At 35.1% G+C, this 16,019-nt stretch overlaps 2 protein-coding genes and 1 non-coding gene across 5 annotated transcripts; 2 read left to right on the top strand and 1 right to left on the bottom strand.

Annotated features, from left to right (window-relative positions):
• Nucleotides 1-2,503: 2,503 nt before the first annotated feature.
• LOC115451703 lies at nucleotides 2,504-4,575 on the top strand. The gene is made up of 3 exons (XR_005113322.1): nucleotides 2,504-2,604; nucleotides 2,687-2,699; nucleotides 3,106-4,575. It is a non-coding gene; the product is annotated as an uncharacterized LOC115451703 (transcript).
• A 1,059-nt stretch (nucleotides 4,576-5,634) lies between these two features.
• LOC115451691 (casein kinase II subunit beta) lies at nucleotides 5,635-13,884 on the top strand. Of its 3 annotated transcripts, none has more exons than XM_030180061.2 (8): nucleotides 5,635-5,765; nucleotides 6,020-6,095; nucleotides 6,172-6,274; nucleotides 7,364-7,463; nucleotides 8,719-8,810; nucleotides 10,019-10,208; nucleotides 10,807-10,904; nucleotides 12,409-13,884. In XM_030180061.2, the coding sequence occupies exons 2-8, from the start codon at nucleotides 6,024-6,026 to the stop codon at nucleotides 12,438-12,440; spliced, it is 687 nt and encodes a 228-aa protein (XP_030035921.1). In that variant the 5' UTR covers nucleotides 5,635-5,765; nucleotides 6,020-6,023; the 3' UTR covers nucleotides 12,441-13,884. The 3 variants fall into 3 exon arrangements, with proteins under 3 accessions (XP_030035921.1, XP_037300164.1, XP_037300163.1); XM_037444267.1 differs by having other exon boundaries at nucleotides 5,645-5,721; XM_037444266.1 differs by having other exon boundaries at nucleotides 5,726-5,892.
• Nucleotides 12,948-15,799, bottom strand: LOC115451690 (BTB/POZ domain-containing protein At1g55760). The gene is made up of 2 exons (XM_030180059.2): nucleotides 15,558-15,799; nucleotides 12,948-14,087 (listed from the first exon to the last, which is right to left on the bottom strand). Exons 1-2 carry the CDS (start codon nucleotides 15,606-15,608, stop codon nucleotides 13,062-13,064), a joined length of 1,077 nt encoding a protein of 358 aa, XP_030035919.2. The 5' UTR covers nucleotides 15,609-15,799; the 3' UTR covers nucleotides 12,948-13,061.
• Nucleotides 15,800-16,019: the final 220 nt, after the last annotated feature.

Genomic DNA, 16,019 nt, shown 5'->3' with positions numbered 1-16,019 from the left:
AGTAAACATATCTAGTATTCACCGAAAAATAGCGGCCATAAGAAATATTCAATATAGTTTAGTGTCTATCGACTGTGGCACGTTACTAATGATAAGGGGTGGTACCAGGCAGTTCCGGACCGAATCCCGGGTCGCGCACGCGCCTTCTCCGCCGCCCGCTGTCACTTGCAGCCGCGCCGTCGCCACTGTGATGTACTCCTCATCATTGTCACATGGTACTTACATGCCCATTACTACTGACTTTGTATACCTACTTACTTACATTTACTTAACCAGCAGAGATCAGTATTTTTCATTGACTCTATAAGTAGTGCGCTTTTATCCAATTTGTTTACGTTCAAGAATTCGCATCTGTCTCCTTATGTACCCAATATTTCAACCAGGGGATTAACCATTTAATTGCGGTCGAATGTCCAAAGGCCTACTCCAAAGAGATTAGATGACAAATCTTGAAACACTAATAAGCTACACAATAAAGGTTTATTCCGGTAAAAGGTATTTCACACAGGCAGGCATTGTTGGTGGTATGAATATATTTTATGTTCGCCCGGATAGTGAGCGCCGTACACAAGGAGTTAAAACCTGCCATAGTGGCCCACGTAAGTGCGTCACGTTCCGGGATCACCTTGTGTATAACCGATTTCAACAGGCCGGCATTATTGTGTCGACTACCGAGGGGTAATCATATCTCATCAGTCGACATTCTATTGGACCCCACTCCACTTACCATCAGGTGCAGTAGTCACTTTGTCGCTATAATTTTTGGTATATATTTGCCGCTTAGATATAATTAATTGCCTTTGAAGCGTCGATATATATAATATACAAACATATTACTGCAACAATACGAGGTGATATCTAATTAAATAAAATGCTTGGGACTAGTTCTGTAAGGATCTACATCCAAAGGACACCAGTTGACATCGGGCAGGCAGCATGTCGAAAAAAGTAAGCAAAACTCTTTTTCCAGGATGATTGAGTTGTGCCGACCCAGCATCGGAGAAGAACGACACAAGTAAACGAATAAGAAAAAAATGAACAAACAAAAGAAGAATTGCGTCACAATAGAATTGTAACAAATATTTTAATATTTTACGACCGCTCTCAATTGGTAAGCTTGAAATCTAAATAAAAAAAAAATCTAAACTACGAAATGACAGGCAGCGTAATAAGTGACATGGGAGTCAATTTGATGCCGATCTCCCCCTGTCAATCTGCTTCTCAAAACGAATATTTTATAGAATAAAGTACCTTCCTACCAGCTTGGACTGCCTTGGTGGCGTAGAGCGATATTGCGTGCGCGGCACGACTTACGCGCTGGGGTCTCGGGTTCGAGTGCTGGAGTTGGGCATTGATATTGGGTTTTTCTGCCCAATATCATACTGAAGTCTAGAGTTGTTTCCGGTAAAATGACTATAATCTCGCCCTCTTTTACATTAGACTTAACATAGATGATGCAATGTGTTAAATCTCTGCCTACCCGCGAAAAGAAAAATGGGCGTGATCCCATGTATGTTTGTAATTTGAATTAACTAGCTACATCTTAACAATGCGAAGAGGTGGGTCTGGGTCAAGTCATCATAAGCATAAGTGCTGCTTACATATTATACAATCAAAGATAATAACTATTACGAGATTTTTACACTTTAAAACGGCAGATTTCTGTCGAGATGTTTCTAGCGGATATCTTATAATTTCGTTCTAAATTCTTTTAAAGGTTTCTTCAACCCAACTCCCAAGAGATTTTATTTCCATAGGTTTTCTTTGTCGAAAAAAAAATCAGTAGGTACATAACGAAACCATATTTCTTAATTATTTGTTCCATAATGAAACGGCTAAGGTCAAAGACTATATCGCCACTAGTTTCATTTTGTAGTTATTTGAATTAAAATAGTATTTAAATAAAATAAAACAAATTAAATTTTGGCAGTCCAAGTCATAGCTCCTAGTCAAACCGGTGGCTACCTAGCTTAACTCAACCCATCGAAGCAGTTAGGCGTATAAAATCAGCTTTATTTAAGAACTATCATAGAACTAATAGTGTTTGATATAATTCCACCACAAAATAATATGCAACATTACACCAAGGTAAAACAATTAAATTAGAGCCCTCTCCCACTGTTTCTTATGACATCTGCATCCAAGATCCCGCTTATTTTTGACATTGACATGTGTATTATCTTTCTAATTTCTTCCGTCACTTGTCATCTGCTAACTGTAGCCCTTGCCTATTGGCATTTTTATATTTTGTTTGATACATTCGAATTTTTAACTGTAGATTATTATTTCAAATGCATTCCAATAAACTAAATTAACATTTTTAAAAAGTATCGTCGTTTCTGAACATATACGTGAAACAATCCAGAGTGATATCCAAAGAGAATTGATAGTGATATGCATTATCCGTATTTTTATTGAATGACGAATAGTATGACTCATAATTTGTAAGTAACGTTTAATTTGTGTTTTCATACCATCAAACCGCAATTTTATCATTCCAATCATGGAGGACAACTTGTACATTCGCGAGATTCTGCAAATTAATCCAGATGACTACGAACCAGGCGATCCGGCCGAAGCACCCCGCAGAATCTACCAGAGGAGGTAACCAGTTCACTTATACTTACCCTGATAAAATTTATTGTTATATAACCCGAGGTGGTCAAAAAGTCGCTTGGCATCCCAGATACAGCTCGCAGGTGAGGCACCTAAAGATGCCTACCAACGAAAGAAAAGCTAAAATGGTAGAAAATCAAGTGGGCTCGTCAAGTCGTACTGTTGACCCCATCTGGATCATCGCGAAATTCTGTTTAATTTTATAATAAACTTGCCAAGAAAGTTAGTTGTGCGAAATAAAATGTAAACAAAGAATACATTCTTTACAAAAAATATTTTTCTGAACTGTATGAATGAAACTAAATACAATAGAGATCATTAATAAGAATGGATGAGCAAAGGAAGATATTATTTTTTTTCGTTTCTAGCTTGTTGAATAACAAACAATAATAATTATTTAATAATAATAAATCAGTTTTATAATAAATCAGACATAAAATTATTTCTTATTTATTGTATGTATATAAACCATAAATTATATTGTTTCAGAATAAATTAGGATATGTATCCATTCTGAACAGATGCGAGTCTGCCAATGCAACACAGCTTTGCATCTACAACATGCCTATACAGAAGGACCTACCGAATCGTCATGACATTGGTGGCACCTACACAAACGAGACACCAGATCTATGGTTCTATTACACTACCTCAATGTGCCCAAAAGTTTTTACTATTAAATTTGTTTGTATGTCACAGAAAAACAGGCAGTTTTTCAGTCGGCATATCAAATTCAAATCAATTTACAATGACAGACAATATCTGCACTTTACCCAATAATTTGACATGGTACAACTTTAGGAGTGCACAAAATGATGAAACCCATTATATCAAAACATTTCACTTTCCAATGGAGAACTTTAAAACAGATGTTGAAGTTGACACCACCACAATAGTCATACCTTTGAACATCCGGGTAGAGCCACCATTCTCTTTGAACAGTGATGTACTTAAAACAATTAAGTTAGAGCACAATGAGAGCAATTGTTTTATTCAACAAGAAAAAACAGATTTTATTATTAAATCTGATAGCGGTAAAGAGTACCCAGTGCACAAAATATTGGTTGCCAGCCACAGCTCAGTTCTAAGGCAACTCATGAAAGACAAGATAATGCTATGCCTTGATATTAATGATAATACAGTAGAACTACTCCTGCAGTACATTTACACTGGAACAATCAAAAATATTGGAGACCAGAATGTATTGGATCTTTTAGAAACTGTGCACAAATTCCAATTAAAACCATTGTTAATACTAATAGACCATCTTATTGAGAAGGAACTTACTGTTAACAATGCTGTGCAAATGGCTCTTGTTGCCAAAAAGTATGGATTACATGAGTTGAAGAGCAAAGTTTATGATTACATAAAAAACAATCCAGATGTGATGAACTCGGAAGGATGGAAGCATTTAAATGATGTTGAACTGACAAAATCTATATTCCAGTATGTCTTAACCAATAAGATTTAAGTGAAGATTATCAAAGAAACATCTGAACCTGCTTTAAATTGATAAGGCTATACAATATCCTCATTAGATAATGTTGGAACATTATCTAATGAGGATATTGTATAGTTAGAACATAGATATGTTCTATAACATTTGTATTTTCCAATTACTGTTTTATGTTTTCTTCTGTACATCATAATATAATTTGAGTTGGAGAGAAAAAAACTGATAAAAGTTAACCAACCATTCTAAAGAATTGGTTGGAAGTTCCCACACATTTTGTGAAAATCAGATTTTCAGTAAACTTAGGCAAGAGGCAGTATCATATGTACAGACACTTGACTGTGAAAACTTCAAATCTTACATCTTTTTACTTTTATATTGTTTTATAAATTTCCTGGCTGCTAATACTTTTGTGTGAGATAATAATGAGATTATTTCTTGGTGCTCTCCTTAGTATTGTAATTATGTAAAAACTTGTTTCTAATATTATATGTTTTTTATGATCATCTGTTTTTTTTTTACAGTTCCTATTTTATACAGATCCCAATATTAAAAAGGGGTCTTGTTAAAGAGTATTATAATATTTGATATGGTCATGTAAAATAAAACAAAATTTTATCAAAAACTCGATGTGTTCATATTCGTTCATACTTGTATACATGCTAAAGAGGTTTTTGAAAATACCTACCTAAGCTCAGGTTTAGAAAAATTCACCCAATCATACGGGCGCGTCATCTCTTCTCCGCTGTGTAAATAACTTTCATACATGAATCTGGAAATCAAGAATTTGTTTCGTATAAATTTTCGCGGTTGTCCAAGTGTGTTGCCATTAAACGTAGGAGAGGATAAATCATTAATTCCCATAGTGGTCCCGGTGGATACCCAGGGTTCCACGAGAAACCTTGACGTGACAAAAAAATGTGGGTTCACAATTCGTAAACGGGTGGTCACGAAAATATAAGTATCTGGTTTAATAGTAAAGAACTAGCATGTTGGCCTGACTTCACTTATCAATGTAGGCAGATAATATTGATAGGGGTCGTAAGGCACGATGACACCAACATAAATGTCCAGTCAACTCTGGCGAAGTCTGGACAGTAGTGGTTATGCACTATCAGAGTGCTAAACCAAAAACATAAACACCGGAACAAGCAAAATTTTGAAAGTGGTCTGAGAGAAAAAAAAAGGTTGAGAGCAGACATTCAGAGCAATAACTAAAGTTTTAGTTATTGTTCTGAGTTACAAAAGCTTGCACTTATCACCACACGCATGGCCGGTTGAGGATATTTTAGTCTTCTAAAGCTCGTATGTCTATCACTAACCTAAGGATTGAACGAATAAGGTTTCCTGCCGAACCGCTGAGAGTTTAACAAACACGCTAGGTATGTATAAATGTATTTTTATCAATAATTTTGATAAAAATACATTTATAAAAACGCATGTTTTTTTTTTTAAAAAGTAGTATTTTTTTAGAAAAATAGAATATTCGCATTCAAAACTGAACTAACATTTATTATGGTAATGAACGAATGATTGATATCCATAGACAATTCTCTTCCGCTACACAAATGATAGCATAGTGAATACAAACTACATTTTGCGACACCCACACACACATAGAAAATTGAAATTTCTCTCTCCCTCTTCCCAAGGTAGGTACCCTCCCGTCAAGCGTGGCTAATCAAGGCACGAAAAGGTGAGGTTTGTCATCATTTTACCACAATTTACAGTGTTTATTTCATGTATTTTCAACTATAATTATAGTGAGACCGTTGTACCGCGTGCAAATAACGTGAAAAATCGTCATTGGTTCAGAAAAACAGGTGAAAACATAGGAATGCTTCAAATTTTGTTGTGGCTGTGTTGGAGTGGCAGGCGTTGTAATTCTGAAGTAACTTACAACACGAATGATTACGGTGAAATATATTGAGACCGCGTGTTTGTTTGCAGAAAAATGAGTAGCTCGGAGGAGGTATCATGGATTTCGTGGTTCTGCCAGCTACGCGGCAACGAGTTTTTTTGCGAGGTATGTAATCTGGTATCTAGTTCTTCATGATGATGGTGTGTGTGTTGATGTTCAATATTGAACGCGGTGTTTCCAGGTGGACGAGGATTACATAAACGACAAATTCAACCTGACGGGACTCAATGAGCAGGTGCCTCACTACAGACAAGCACTAGACATGATCTTGGATCTGGAACCTGGTGAGTGGACATGCGCCATATTCCTACTGCTAGACACTTTTCAAAATTCTATTATACTCTTGATGATGCTGCTTAGTTCTTACTAAGCAGCATTGACCTAATTGCTACAAGTTTGACAGTTCAAATGACAATAGCAATTATACATATTTGATCAACATTTATTTTCAAATTGCTAGTGTTTCATCACAACAAAATTTGTTGTAACCAAACTTGTATCTACTATTCACATGATTTGTGTATTAATTGTTCTCTTGGAGTGAAAACTCATTGCATTTCAATCAATTTATATTTACTTTTTTGTTATCACCTGTAATGATAATCTCATTAAAGCATTTTCAATTAAATACTATTCATATTGAAAGTACAATCAACATCTTTATAATTTTTACTTTAGGGTCAAACTTTCTATTGTTCATAAATTTATGCTGAATGCTGACAAATGAAATGAGTTAATGTGACCATCATGGTTGCAGGTCTGTTATATGCAAAAATCTGTCACTCATCATATTGTATATATCTGATTCCAGGGGACAATAGTATAGTGTTCTGGTTTAAAGGACATTGTTGCCTAGTACGAATTGAAAACTAACTTAAAATCTGTATTTAATTCTATTTTCTAGCAGTAATATGATGTGTTAGAGGCAATATGTTTACAACAGAGGTGAAGGTTCCATATAACCCAATTCCTGCCGGCTTACCTTTCATAATTTATGTAAAATATGATTGTCATTAAAACAATTTGTAGACCAAATTCATACATATTAGTACTACATGTTGAGTTCCCTTTTGGAAAAATTTCATCTTTCACCATTGGTTTACAATCAAGAATGTATGTTGAGTCATTCAATTCACAATACAAATGTGTAACTTAGTGTGTTAACTAATCATACAAGCTTCTGATTTTGGCAAACTTGATAGTTAGCAGACATAAAAAGTTTAGATTATATTATAGGCTTTTTTCTCTGTAAGAAAAATGTATTTTTGTTTTGAATAACACTCAAATGTGGGTGGAGGCAAAACCAAAAGCTATTAAGGAAATAAATAGTTGTATTTATATACAAATAATGAATTATAATAATTTGTTGACAGATGACGACCTTGATGACAATCCAAATCAATCTGACCTTGTGGAGCAAGCTTCCGAAATACTGTACGGACTGATACATGCCCGCTACATATTAACCAATCGGTGAGTTTATTAACAACTAACAAAACAGTAAACTGAATTGGTAGATCAGTTAATGTGCGTCACTTATTTAATAATTATGTTTTAAGTTCAACTTTCTATGAACACTAGATTTACCTGCGGCATTGCCCACATATAAATGTGTTAATCTTTTCCTTAGTATAAAAAATAGCTTATAGCACTCAGTAATCTAGCTTTATATTAGTGAAAAACTTTTCAAAGTCAGTTTAGTACTTTCTGGGATTAGTGTGTTCAAACAAACTCTTTATATTTTTATATTAGTGTATATTTATAGTTAAACTACACAGAAACTGAAAATATTTTAAATAACATAAGATAATTTCACTTTAAAGGCAATTTAATGATCTCAAAATAAGACTGATAGATTGTATATTAGTTTACACCAAAATTTTAAGTTTACATAAGAATAATGGCAATAATTATAATAAATTTTATGTTACATACATACATACATAGTATCACACCTTTATCCCAAGGGGTAGGCAGAGACTATAGATTTTATCTTTCTTTTTAATATAAGGAACATAAATAATTACAATATACATTTGTTACATAATACTGCATACATTGAATAGCCTAACAGTCAAAAATCAGAATAGGAGGTAAATTTTAAATATATATAAATTAAGTGAAATATAAAAAAAAAATAATAAAAAACAACATTATTTAAATTATATTATATTCATATTTTGGTCCCCAAGATACAGGCATTGCCTAGTTTGGGGCCCCTTGTCAATTGTTTTGTTTTAAATTAGTTATAAGCACTAACGTTACATACTAATAATAATTTAATTAAGTATTTATGTGTTCCTATTTGTTATATTTTGTTTGTGCAAACAAAACATTTATTATTATTATTTTATGAGGTGAACATTAAAAGTAATGATTATTTTGAATATATACAATATAGACATACTTATTTAATGCCACCTTCTGATTCACCGAACTTCAGTATCTGTAATTGGCCATGAAAATGTCACTGGAATAATGTCCGCTGCAATATAATTTTTAGGCATTCATTATTTTGTTTTGCATATCTATGTATAGTCATACTGAATGTTGTTTTCCTTTTTGCACAACTGAGGAAAATGAATCGCCTAATGTTACGTCTTCACTATCTATAAACACTTACAATGAAGCTAATTTGTATAGAAAGTGACCCCATTGCACTGACGGTACAAATGCCATTAAATATTAAGCTTTTTTGCTATGTGTTTTTTTTTCTTGTTTGTTACAGGGGAATTGGTCAGATGTTAGAGAAATTCCAAGCTGGCGACTTCGGCCACTGCCCCCGCGTGTACTGCGAGTGCCAACCCATGCTTCCACTTGGTGAGTTTCATTTCTTACATGTCGTAAGAATGTGTAACATTCATTTCTCCTAGAGGTATACCACTGCACATCCATTGTGTTTGTTATTTATGCCTGCAATATTTTATGATACACCTATTCCTAGTACATATAAGTTTTTTTTTGTGAGGCCAAAAACCACTTAGGCATTCCTTAATTTTCTGAAATTCAGACATTTTATTCATCATTAAGGCCATTGTAAATATGATTTGGAAGCTATTACCGTTGACTATGAACTTTTGTACATAGACTGTTATCTATCTATCTATACTTATAATAAATCTGTAGAGAGGTCAATTCTATACATGAAATATATTTCCAAAATAACTATCAGGGGGTGATTAGGGATCGATACTGATGCCAAAAATGCAATTAGTAAAATTTTTGTCTGTCTGTATAACCGTTATAGAAACAAAAATTACTCGACGGATTTTAACGAAACTTGGTACAATTATTTTTTATACTCCTGAGCTGGTTATAGTATACTTTTCATCACGCTACAATTAATAGGAGCAGAGCAGTGAAGGGAAATGTTGGGAAAACGGGAGAAGTTACTCCATTTTTTAAGCTTTCGTCGCGTGTGCAACCTTAATGGTTAAAAGTTCCTTCGATTTCACCAGGATCCCATCATCAGACTCTGACCGGACAATCGGACCACCTGCATACCACCATACATTAAAAAAACATCCCGACAAATTGAGCACCTCCTCCATTTTTGAAGTCCGAAATCCTCGCGGGCGAAGCTGCGGGCGGAAGCTAGTTAAAAAATATTTTTTTTGTTACCTTTATACAGGTTGCTCCAAAATAGGGCGTTCATTTTTTTATGCCATGTACCAGATTGATAATTTCTTGTAAGGTTACAATACTGCCAAAATATGTGTCAAATAATATTAGAAACTTTTAAAAGCAAAAGCCACATCATGTGATAAACGTGATGCACGAAATTCGTATAGTTGTGAACAAACATGGTTTAAACTCAAAAGATCCATATTTTAAACGGTCTCATCTTTGAATTTACAAACAACGTAATTTTTTTGCTTTTAATCAGATTACAGCGTAATTAGAAGGGTAGGTAATGAATTTAACACCATATGTTTGTTTTTTTGTATCCCTTTTATTTTCCACTCAACATCTTTCCTAGTGGACCGTTTTCATCAAAAGAGGTGTTTATCAATTGTGATGATTATCAGGTCTGTCCGACGTGCCCGGCGAGGCTATGGTGAAGCTGTACTGTCCGCGATGCATGGACGTATACACTCCCAAGTCTTCACGCCACCACCACACCGATGGCGCGTACTTCGGCACCGGCTTCCCGCACATGGTGTTCATGGTGCACCCCGAATACCGGCCCAAGCGGCCCGCCTCGCAGTTCGTGCCGAGGTATGTATATTTATGTAAATTACTTTTATTTATTAATATTTATAAATGAGTATATAGATGAGTGTAGACTGCCTCGGTGGCGTAGTTGTACTGCATGCGCGGTACGGCAGCGCTCTGAGGTCCTGGATTCGAATCCCGGGTCGGGCAAAGTGATATTTGGGTTTTTCTGCTCAGTATCAGCCCGGAGTCTGGAATTTGTGCCCGATATGGCGATAGGCTCGCCCCCTATCACATCATGGGACGGAACACACTTGGCGAAAAGTGGGTGCCATGGTTGCGCCTCTGCATACCCCTTCGGGGATAAAATGCGTGATGTTGTGTGTGTGTGTGTGTGTGAGTATGTAGATCATATCACCTTAAGTACCAGAGTTGATGGATTGCCTGCCCTTGCTGAGGGTGGTTACAATGTTGGTTGTCCATGTCAAGTTTCATGAAAGTATATTTTAGAAGTTTCAACAAAAAGGTTTTGTATTGATTTTAATTTTTCTATAAGAATAGACACTTGATTTTATTTTACACTAATAATAGATTGTGGCTCCTAGGAAATTCTATTTGCAACCTTAATAATATTTTGATGCAACTGTAACATTGTTTGCAGATTGTACGGGTTCAAGATCCACCCGCTCGCGTACCAGATCCAGCAGCAGGCGGCGGCCAACTTCAAGGCGCCGCTGCGGAGCCTCTCGTACAACAACGGTAAACGCTAGGGCCCGCCGGCTCGCGCGACCGATCACCCGCACATTGATACAGCTCCCCGCCATGACTGCCGCCGCATTGTACATACATTACGTCACACCACCGACGTTTTGGATCAGAACACGCCCCCTCACCGACTTCAACGACTGTCCATGCTCAAATAATGTGAGAATATTGTGCCTCTGTACTCAAACTGTGTGAAGTATGTTTGTTCACTAATGAATCTATAATGTGTAACTGTATTTTGATATCGAAATGCCTAAGCAGTCGCTTGAACTTGGTGCAATTAATTCTGATCCAAAATGTTACGTTCATCTAAACTCATATTGCGAGAGTGTTGACATTAGAGTATGTGCGATGCCCTTACACTCGGACAGACCCCGGATATTAATAATCAAATGGCGCCGTTCATGTGTTCATTGGATTTTTGTAAGCATTAAATTTTCTAATGATAATGTTGTCTCGCAGTGTGATAATGTTGTGTTCCTTCTGTTTCTAAATCTAACTTTCACGCTTATAATGAGCTTACCTCGCGTTCCGGCGGTTTGGCCATGTCATGTGGCACGTCACCGAGCTGTCGCACGGTCGGAGGCTGGATCTGTATCAACTAGTATAAGTGAGGAGTAACATGCGGTGTCTAGGAGTAGATCCCCGGATAGTGGATACATTGTGATGCGCTGCTGCTGTGCTACACGGTGTCGAGAGGTGTCGAGCCCAACTCGTCACACCACTGTACTGCAGCAACAGCACGCATTCGTTTCACGTAGAGTATTACACAAGTCCGATCATTAAACAAAGATATTTTTAATGAAGATATAACCGAAATATTGTGGTGACTTGAGATATGATCGATAGTTTTCGATACATCATTAAGCTCGATATAGAACATGTATTTGTAGATCAAGTATGGAAATAAGCGTCGTATAAGTTTTTATTTTTATATCTGAACCGATTGGGAATTAGACATTCACCTCCGCATTCGCGTTTGTTTACGAAAGTAATTTTATCAATTATTTCGTCGTTGTATGGGTTATTAGTTATAAATAAATAATAAGACAAATATGTGGCCTTTTTTCTTGCTTATCCTGCATGCGACCACGTGCCCCTGTCGCTGAACGTTTGCGGAACACCTGACGGGAGTTAGTCTCGAGTGGTAACGTAGCACTGACTAAAGGTACCGCGCCGGAATCCGCCGGATACAGTCAGACTATAACCTTGGCTAGTTGTGTTCCTCCGACTGCCATGCCTTCATGTGGACTGTTCACACACACTGGGCTGACATTTACGACTATAAAGTAAGCTTATTCAAACAGCATAAACACGGAACGCTTTGAGAGAGGCTTCACGCTCGTCGCTCGTCGCATTGTGCTTATGATTATTGCTTTGACGCTTGTAACGGAGCCCGTCAGTGTGAATAGACACAACCGGCACAAATGTAGCCATTAACACTGTCCCGACGAGTCAAACTAACATTCTAACGGTGGATAATGTTTGTTTGCCGCAGAAACGAAGACTTCAAGTAACATTCCAAAATGATTATATAGGCGACGTGTGCGCGGCGGTCAGGGCGGGCAGCGCGGGACCGAGTGACGCCCGCCGCGCGTACACGACACCACACGATACCACCATCAACTAATTATAATATTTATTCAACCGATTACATCAATTACATTTTATTTAAGAGTGCAGTTACGTTTTAAAAACATATAAAAGTTTATTTTTACGTTTTCTGTATTTTATGTTTTTTATTTGTTTTGTAACTGAAGCGACTTACGAATAGGTAATTGTAAAAGTAAAACATTATTCCTTCCTAAACAAAAAATATATTTTATTTATTTATGACTTATCCTATTATATTAAAAAAATACAAATAATTCACTAGGTGAAACAAAATATTTATAAAAGTCAACATAATTTTAAATTGAATTGCTTTTAAAGCTTGAATGTATGGTTGCGTGGGGCATCGTAGAGGCGGTACAACCGCCTGAGCGCCACGATTGCGCGGCATGCCTGCTTCAATGGTATAAACAGAGTCGGGACATTTCCTGTTAATACCATACAACAACTATCTGCGCCACAACTTGGCTATAAAGACAAAATTAATACTTTGGATGACACAAATTCAACCTCATAGAAGGCACATTTGATGCGATACGATTAAGGCGAGGTAATATAGTTGAACAGTTCTCTCATCAGAGTAACATTATTAATTTCACTAAAAGCATTTTTATCTAATGTACTAGCATTCTTCTTGAGATATTTCATTGTTGAATTTTTTAAATATTCTGCATCATACATATCTGCTATTATCAATGTGTACATCACATTTGATGGTGTTAATTGCTTTTCTAGAGCTATCTGGGACAATGTGAATAAACCTTTTAAATTATACATGTCCGCCAAAATAAGCACATTCGCAAAATCAACATTGTCTAAATCCTTTATAGTCCCTGTATAGATGTATTCCAACATGTATTTGAGATCTTCTCCCTTCACATCAACTAGTTTGACATAGCTGTTCTGACTCTCTGCGGTTTCTTCTTTAAACATAGCTTTGAACACTGTGCTGTGCGCGGACAATATGATTTTGTGCACTTCAAATTTCTCACCATCACTAGATTCGATCGTGAAGTCGGACCCGACGGGATCTTTGAATAATTCGCCATAGTCGTGACTTAATTTAATTTCATTAACTATATCTAAATCCACTGCCTTGTGAGGCCCAAAAGATACAGCTATGAGGAAAATCTTATCTTTCATAAATTCAATATCAAGATCTGTAAATTTGTATGTAGTGATATATTCAAACCTATTAATATTATGTTCATCCTCATCTTTGTAAAGATCCAACAGGCTTCTAGTGTTATTAAAATCATACTCCTTGAGTAAGCGAGGCAAATGTATGGTATTGTTCTTTTTGTCAGTCTTCAAATAATTTCCAACACTAACGGCCACATTATAAGCACCTTCACCATATTTGTAAACAAATAAGTGGAGAAGATAAATATCCAACACTTGCTCAGTTTTGCAAGTGAACCAGTAATCGGGGCTTTCATCATTATATGTGCCCCCAATATCATAGTAATGGGGTCTCTGTATCTTTTCATATAATTCTTTGATGGCCACCCACTTGACGTCACTAGTATTGCAGCGTTTGTGGCCGAATACAACATCAGGACTATCCTGAAAAAAAATATGATAAAATAATTTTGGTAATCACATGGATAGAAAAATATTCATATACACTATACTGGAGTTCCTATGAATAGCATATTTCAATAGTAAGATTATTGACATCATAAAAAAAATAATATGTATAAAGACTTATCACAACATAATAGTACCTGTAAATGACCATAGACTAAAAGAGTGATTGGATATTGTTATTAATAATGGATTTGGAAGCCAATTGACTATAGCTATAACTGTTTTAAGGATAATAAATCAATAAGACATTCATCTGTTTATATAATACTATTAATGTTCTTTTCCATATTGTACTTAATATATTATAAAATAATTATAGATTGGATGCTGTTACGGTTGACATCCTTTCTCTTTGTGTAATCATTTAGCAGATTAGTGGCAACAAATGATAAGTATTTCTATAGATATTATGTCCAAGTCCAATCTAAGTCTAAATGCCTTAGCTATACTGATAATGTACTATAAAATTTTATAATATTATTTGTTATCATTTTCTATAAAAATATCTATATTATTGAGCATTTTGCTCATTTCAATCTTACTTTATATACTATAACAACAAGAGGTAAAACACTTCCTAGCCTAAGCAAAATATTGAATATTTACAATAATGCTGGTATATATTTATGAGAAATTGACAATGTACCTAATAATAGTATCTATGTATATACATAATAAATGCAACATCGTCCTAAAACAATGGATTATTTTATGCAGAATTTAATTTTTTATTAATAAAATATAGAAAATTTCAAACAAGTTTTTAAGTACTTACATATATTGATTTTCTTTTTAAATATCAACCCTAAAAAAACTATTTATTGCCAATTCTTTTCTACATTTTTGGGTGAGATATTATATAAATCAGTGTTAGGTGCACCATCCAGTTTATAATGTGTTAGTTAATAAATGGATACTAAAACATCATCATCAAGGTTTGTAATAATAATCAATTAGGCTTTTACAATATGTAAAGGTTCATCTCTCTGTTAAACATGCAAGCAGTTCGCATATCTTTTGAAATTTGAAGAAATAACTCTCAAGTAAAAAATATTTTTTGACCATAACATTAGTTTAAATAAAAACTTGTAAAAAGTGTTACTACTTGTTGCATTTTGATGAGGCTTGACGCAAGGTTTTGATATGTTACTGTTCAATGTACAGTACAATAGTACTTATATCTGTCTATACCAAATGTATACGTATTTATGAATGACATCACTATGATTCATTGATATATTATAGGAGGTTGCTTTGGAATATGCTGATTAGCAAACTAAAATTACCAGATTTACTAATTACTGGCAGGATGTCTTTATATAATACTAAGCCTTCTCCAAAATACATTTTCGAGTAACTATTAATCGACAGTCTATTAGGGTTCGATACAAATATACAGACATTGCACAATACGTTTTTACATCAAAATATACCATATTTACTTACTGTAAAACTAATTACTCGCTCACTGGACGAAGCCGATTCTTTAGACTCCATATCGTTATGTATTTTAAATTAGGGATAAAAAGGTTACTTTTAAATGACTAGTTGATATACTTAGATAGTTTTATAATCGTTATGATTTCTCAGAAGTCACCAATAACATTATTTTTGCAAATTGCAATCAGAGACAAACCGTAATCTTTCAAATATCTACTTGAGCAGAGACAAATAAACTAGACACGGTTATCACCACAGATTCTAGCTACTTAATATCTACGCAAAGAACCTCAGACAAAGAACATAAATTGTCGCTACGCTTAGCTACAAAACAGATAAAATAATGTTATTCTCGACTCATGCTCCGGTTTCACACAGCCCAGACGATGCTAGATTTTGTGATAAATGAGGAATCTTCGAATAAAAGACTGAACCGATGTATTAATTGTCGAAAAAAATTAATTGTAA

Source organism: Manduca sexta, chromosome 28, assembly GCF_014839805.1.
Source record: "Manduca sexta isolate Smith_Timp_Sample1 chromosome 28, JHU_Msex_v1.0, whole genome shotgun sequence".
NCBI classification, from domain to species: domain Eukaryota; kingdom Metazoa; phylum Arthropoda; class Insecta; order Lepidoptera; family Sphingidae; genus Manduca; species Manduca sexta.
The sequence above is the reverse complement of the archived record's forward strand: the minus strand, read 5'-3'. Positions and strand labels throughout refer to the sequence as shown.

Coding starts and splice junctions, on each gene's coding strand:
- LOC115451690 (XM_030180059.2), bottom strand. CDS start 15,608: ATGGAGTCTAAAGAATCGGCTTCGTCCAGTGAGCGAGTAATTAGTTTT. Junction 14,088..15,557: donor AGCGAGTAATTAGTTTTACA/GTAAGTAAATAT, acceptor ATTTTTTTTCAG/GATAGTCCTGATGTTGTATT.
- LOC115451691 (XM_030180061.2), top strand. CDS start 6,024: ATGAGTAGCTCGGAGGAGGTATCATGGATTTCGTGGTTCTGCCAGCTA. Junction 7,464..8,718: donor CGCTACATATTAACCAATCG/GTGAGTTTATTA, acceptor TGTTTGTTACAG/GGGAATTGGTCAGATGTTAG. Junction 10,905..12,408: donor GAGCCTCTCGTACAACAACG/GTAAACGCTAGG, acceptor TGTTTGCCGCAG/AAACGAAGACTTCAAGTAAC.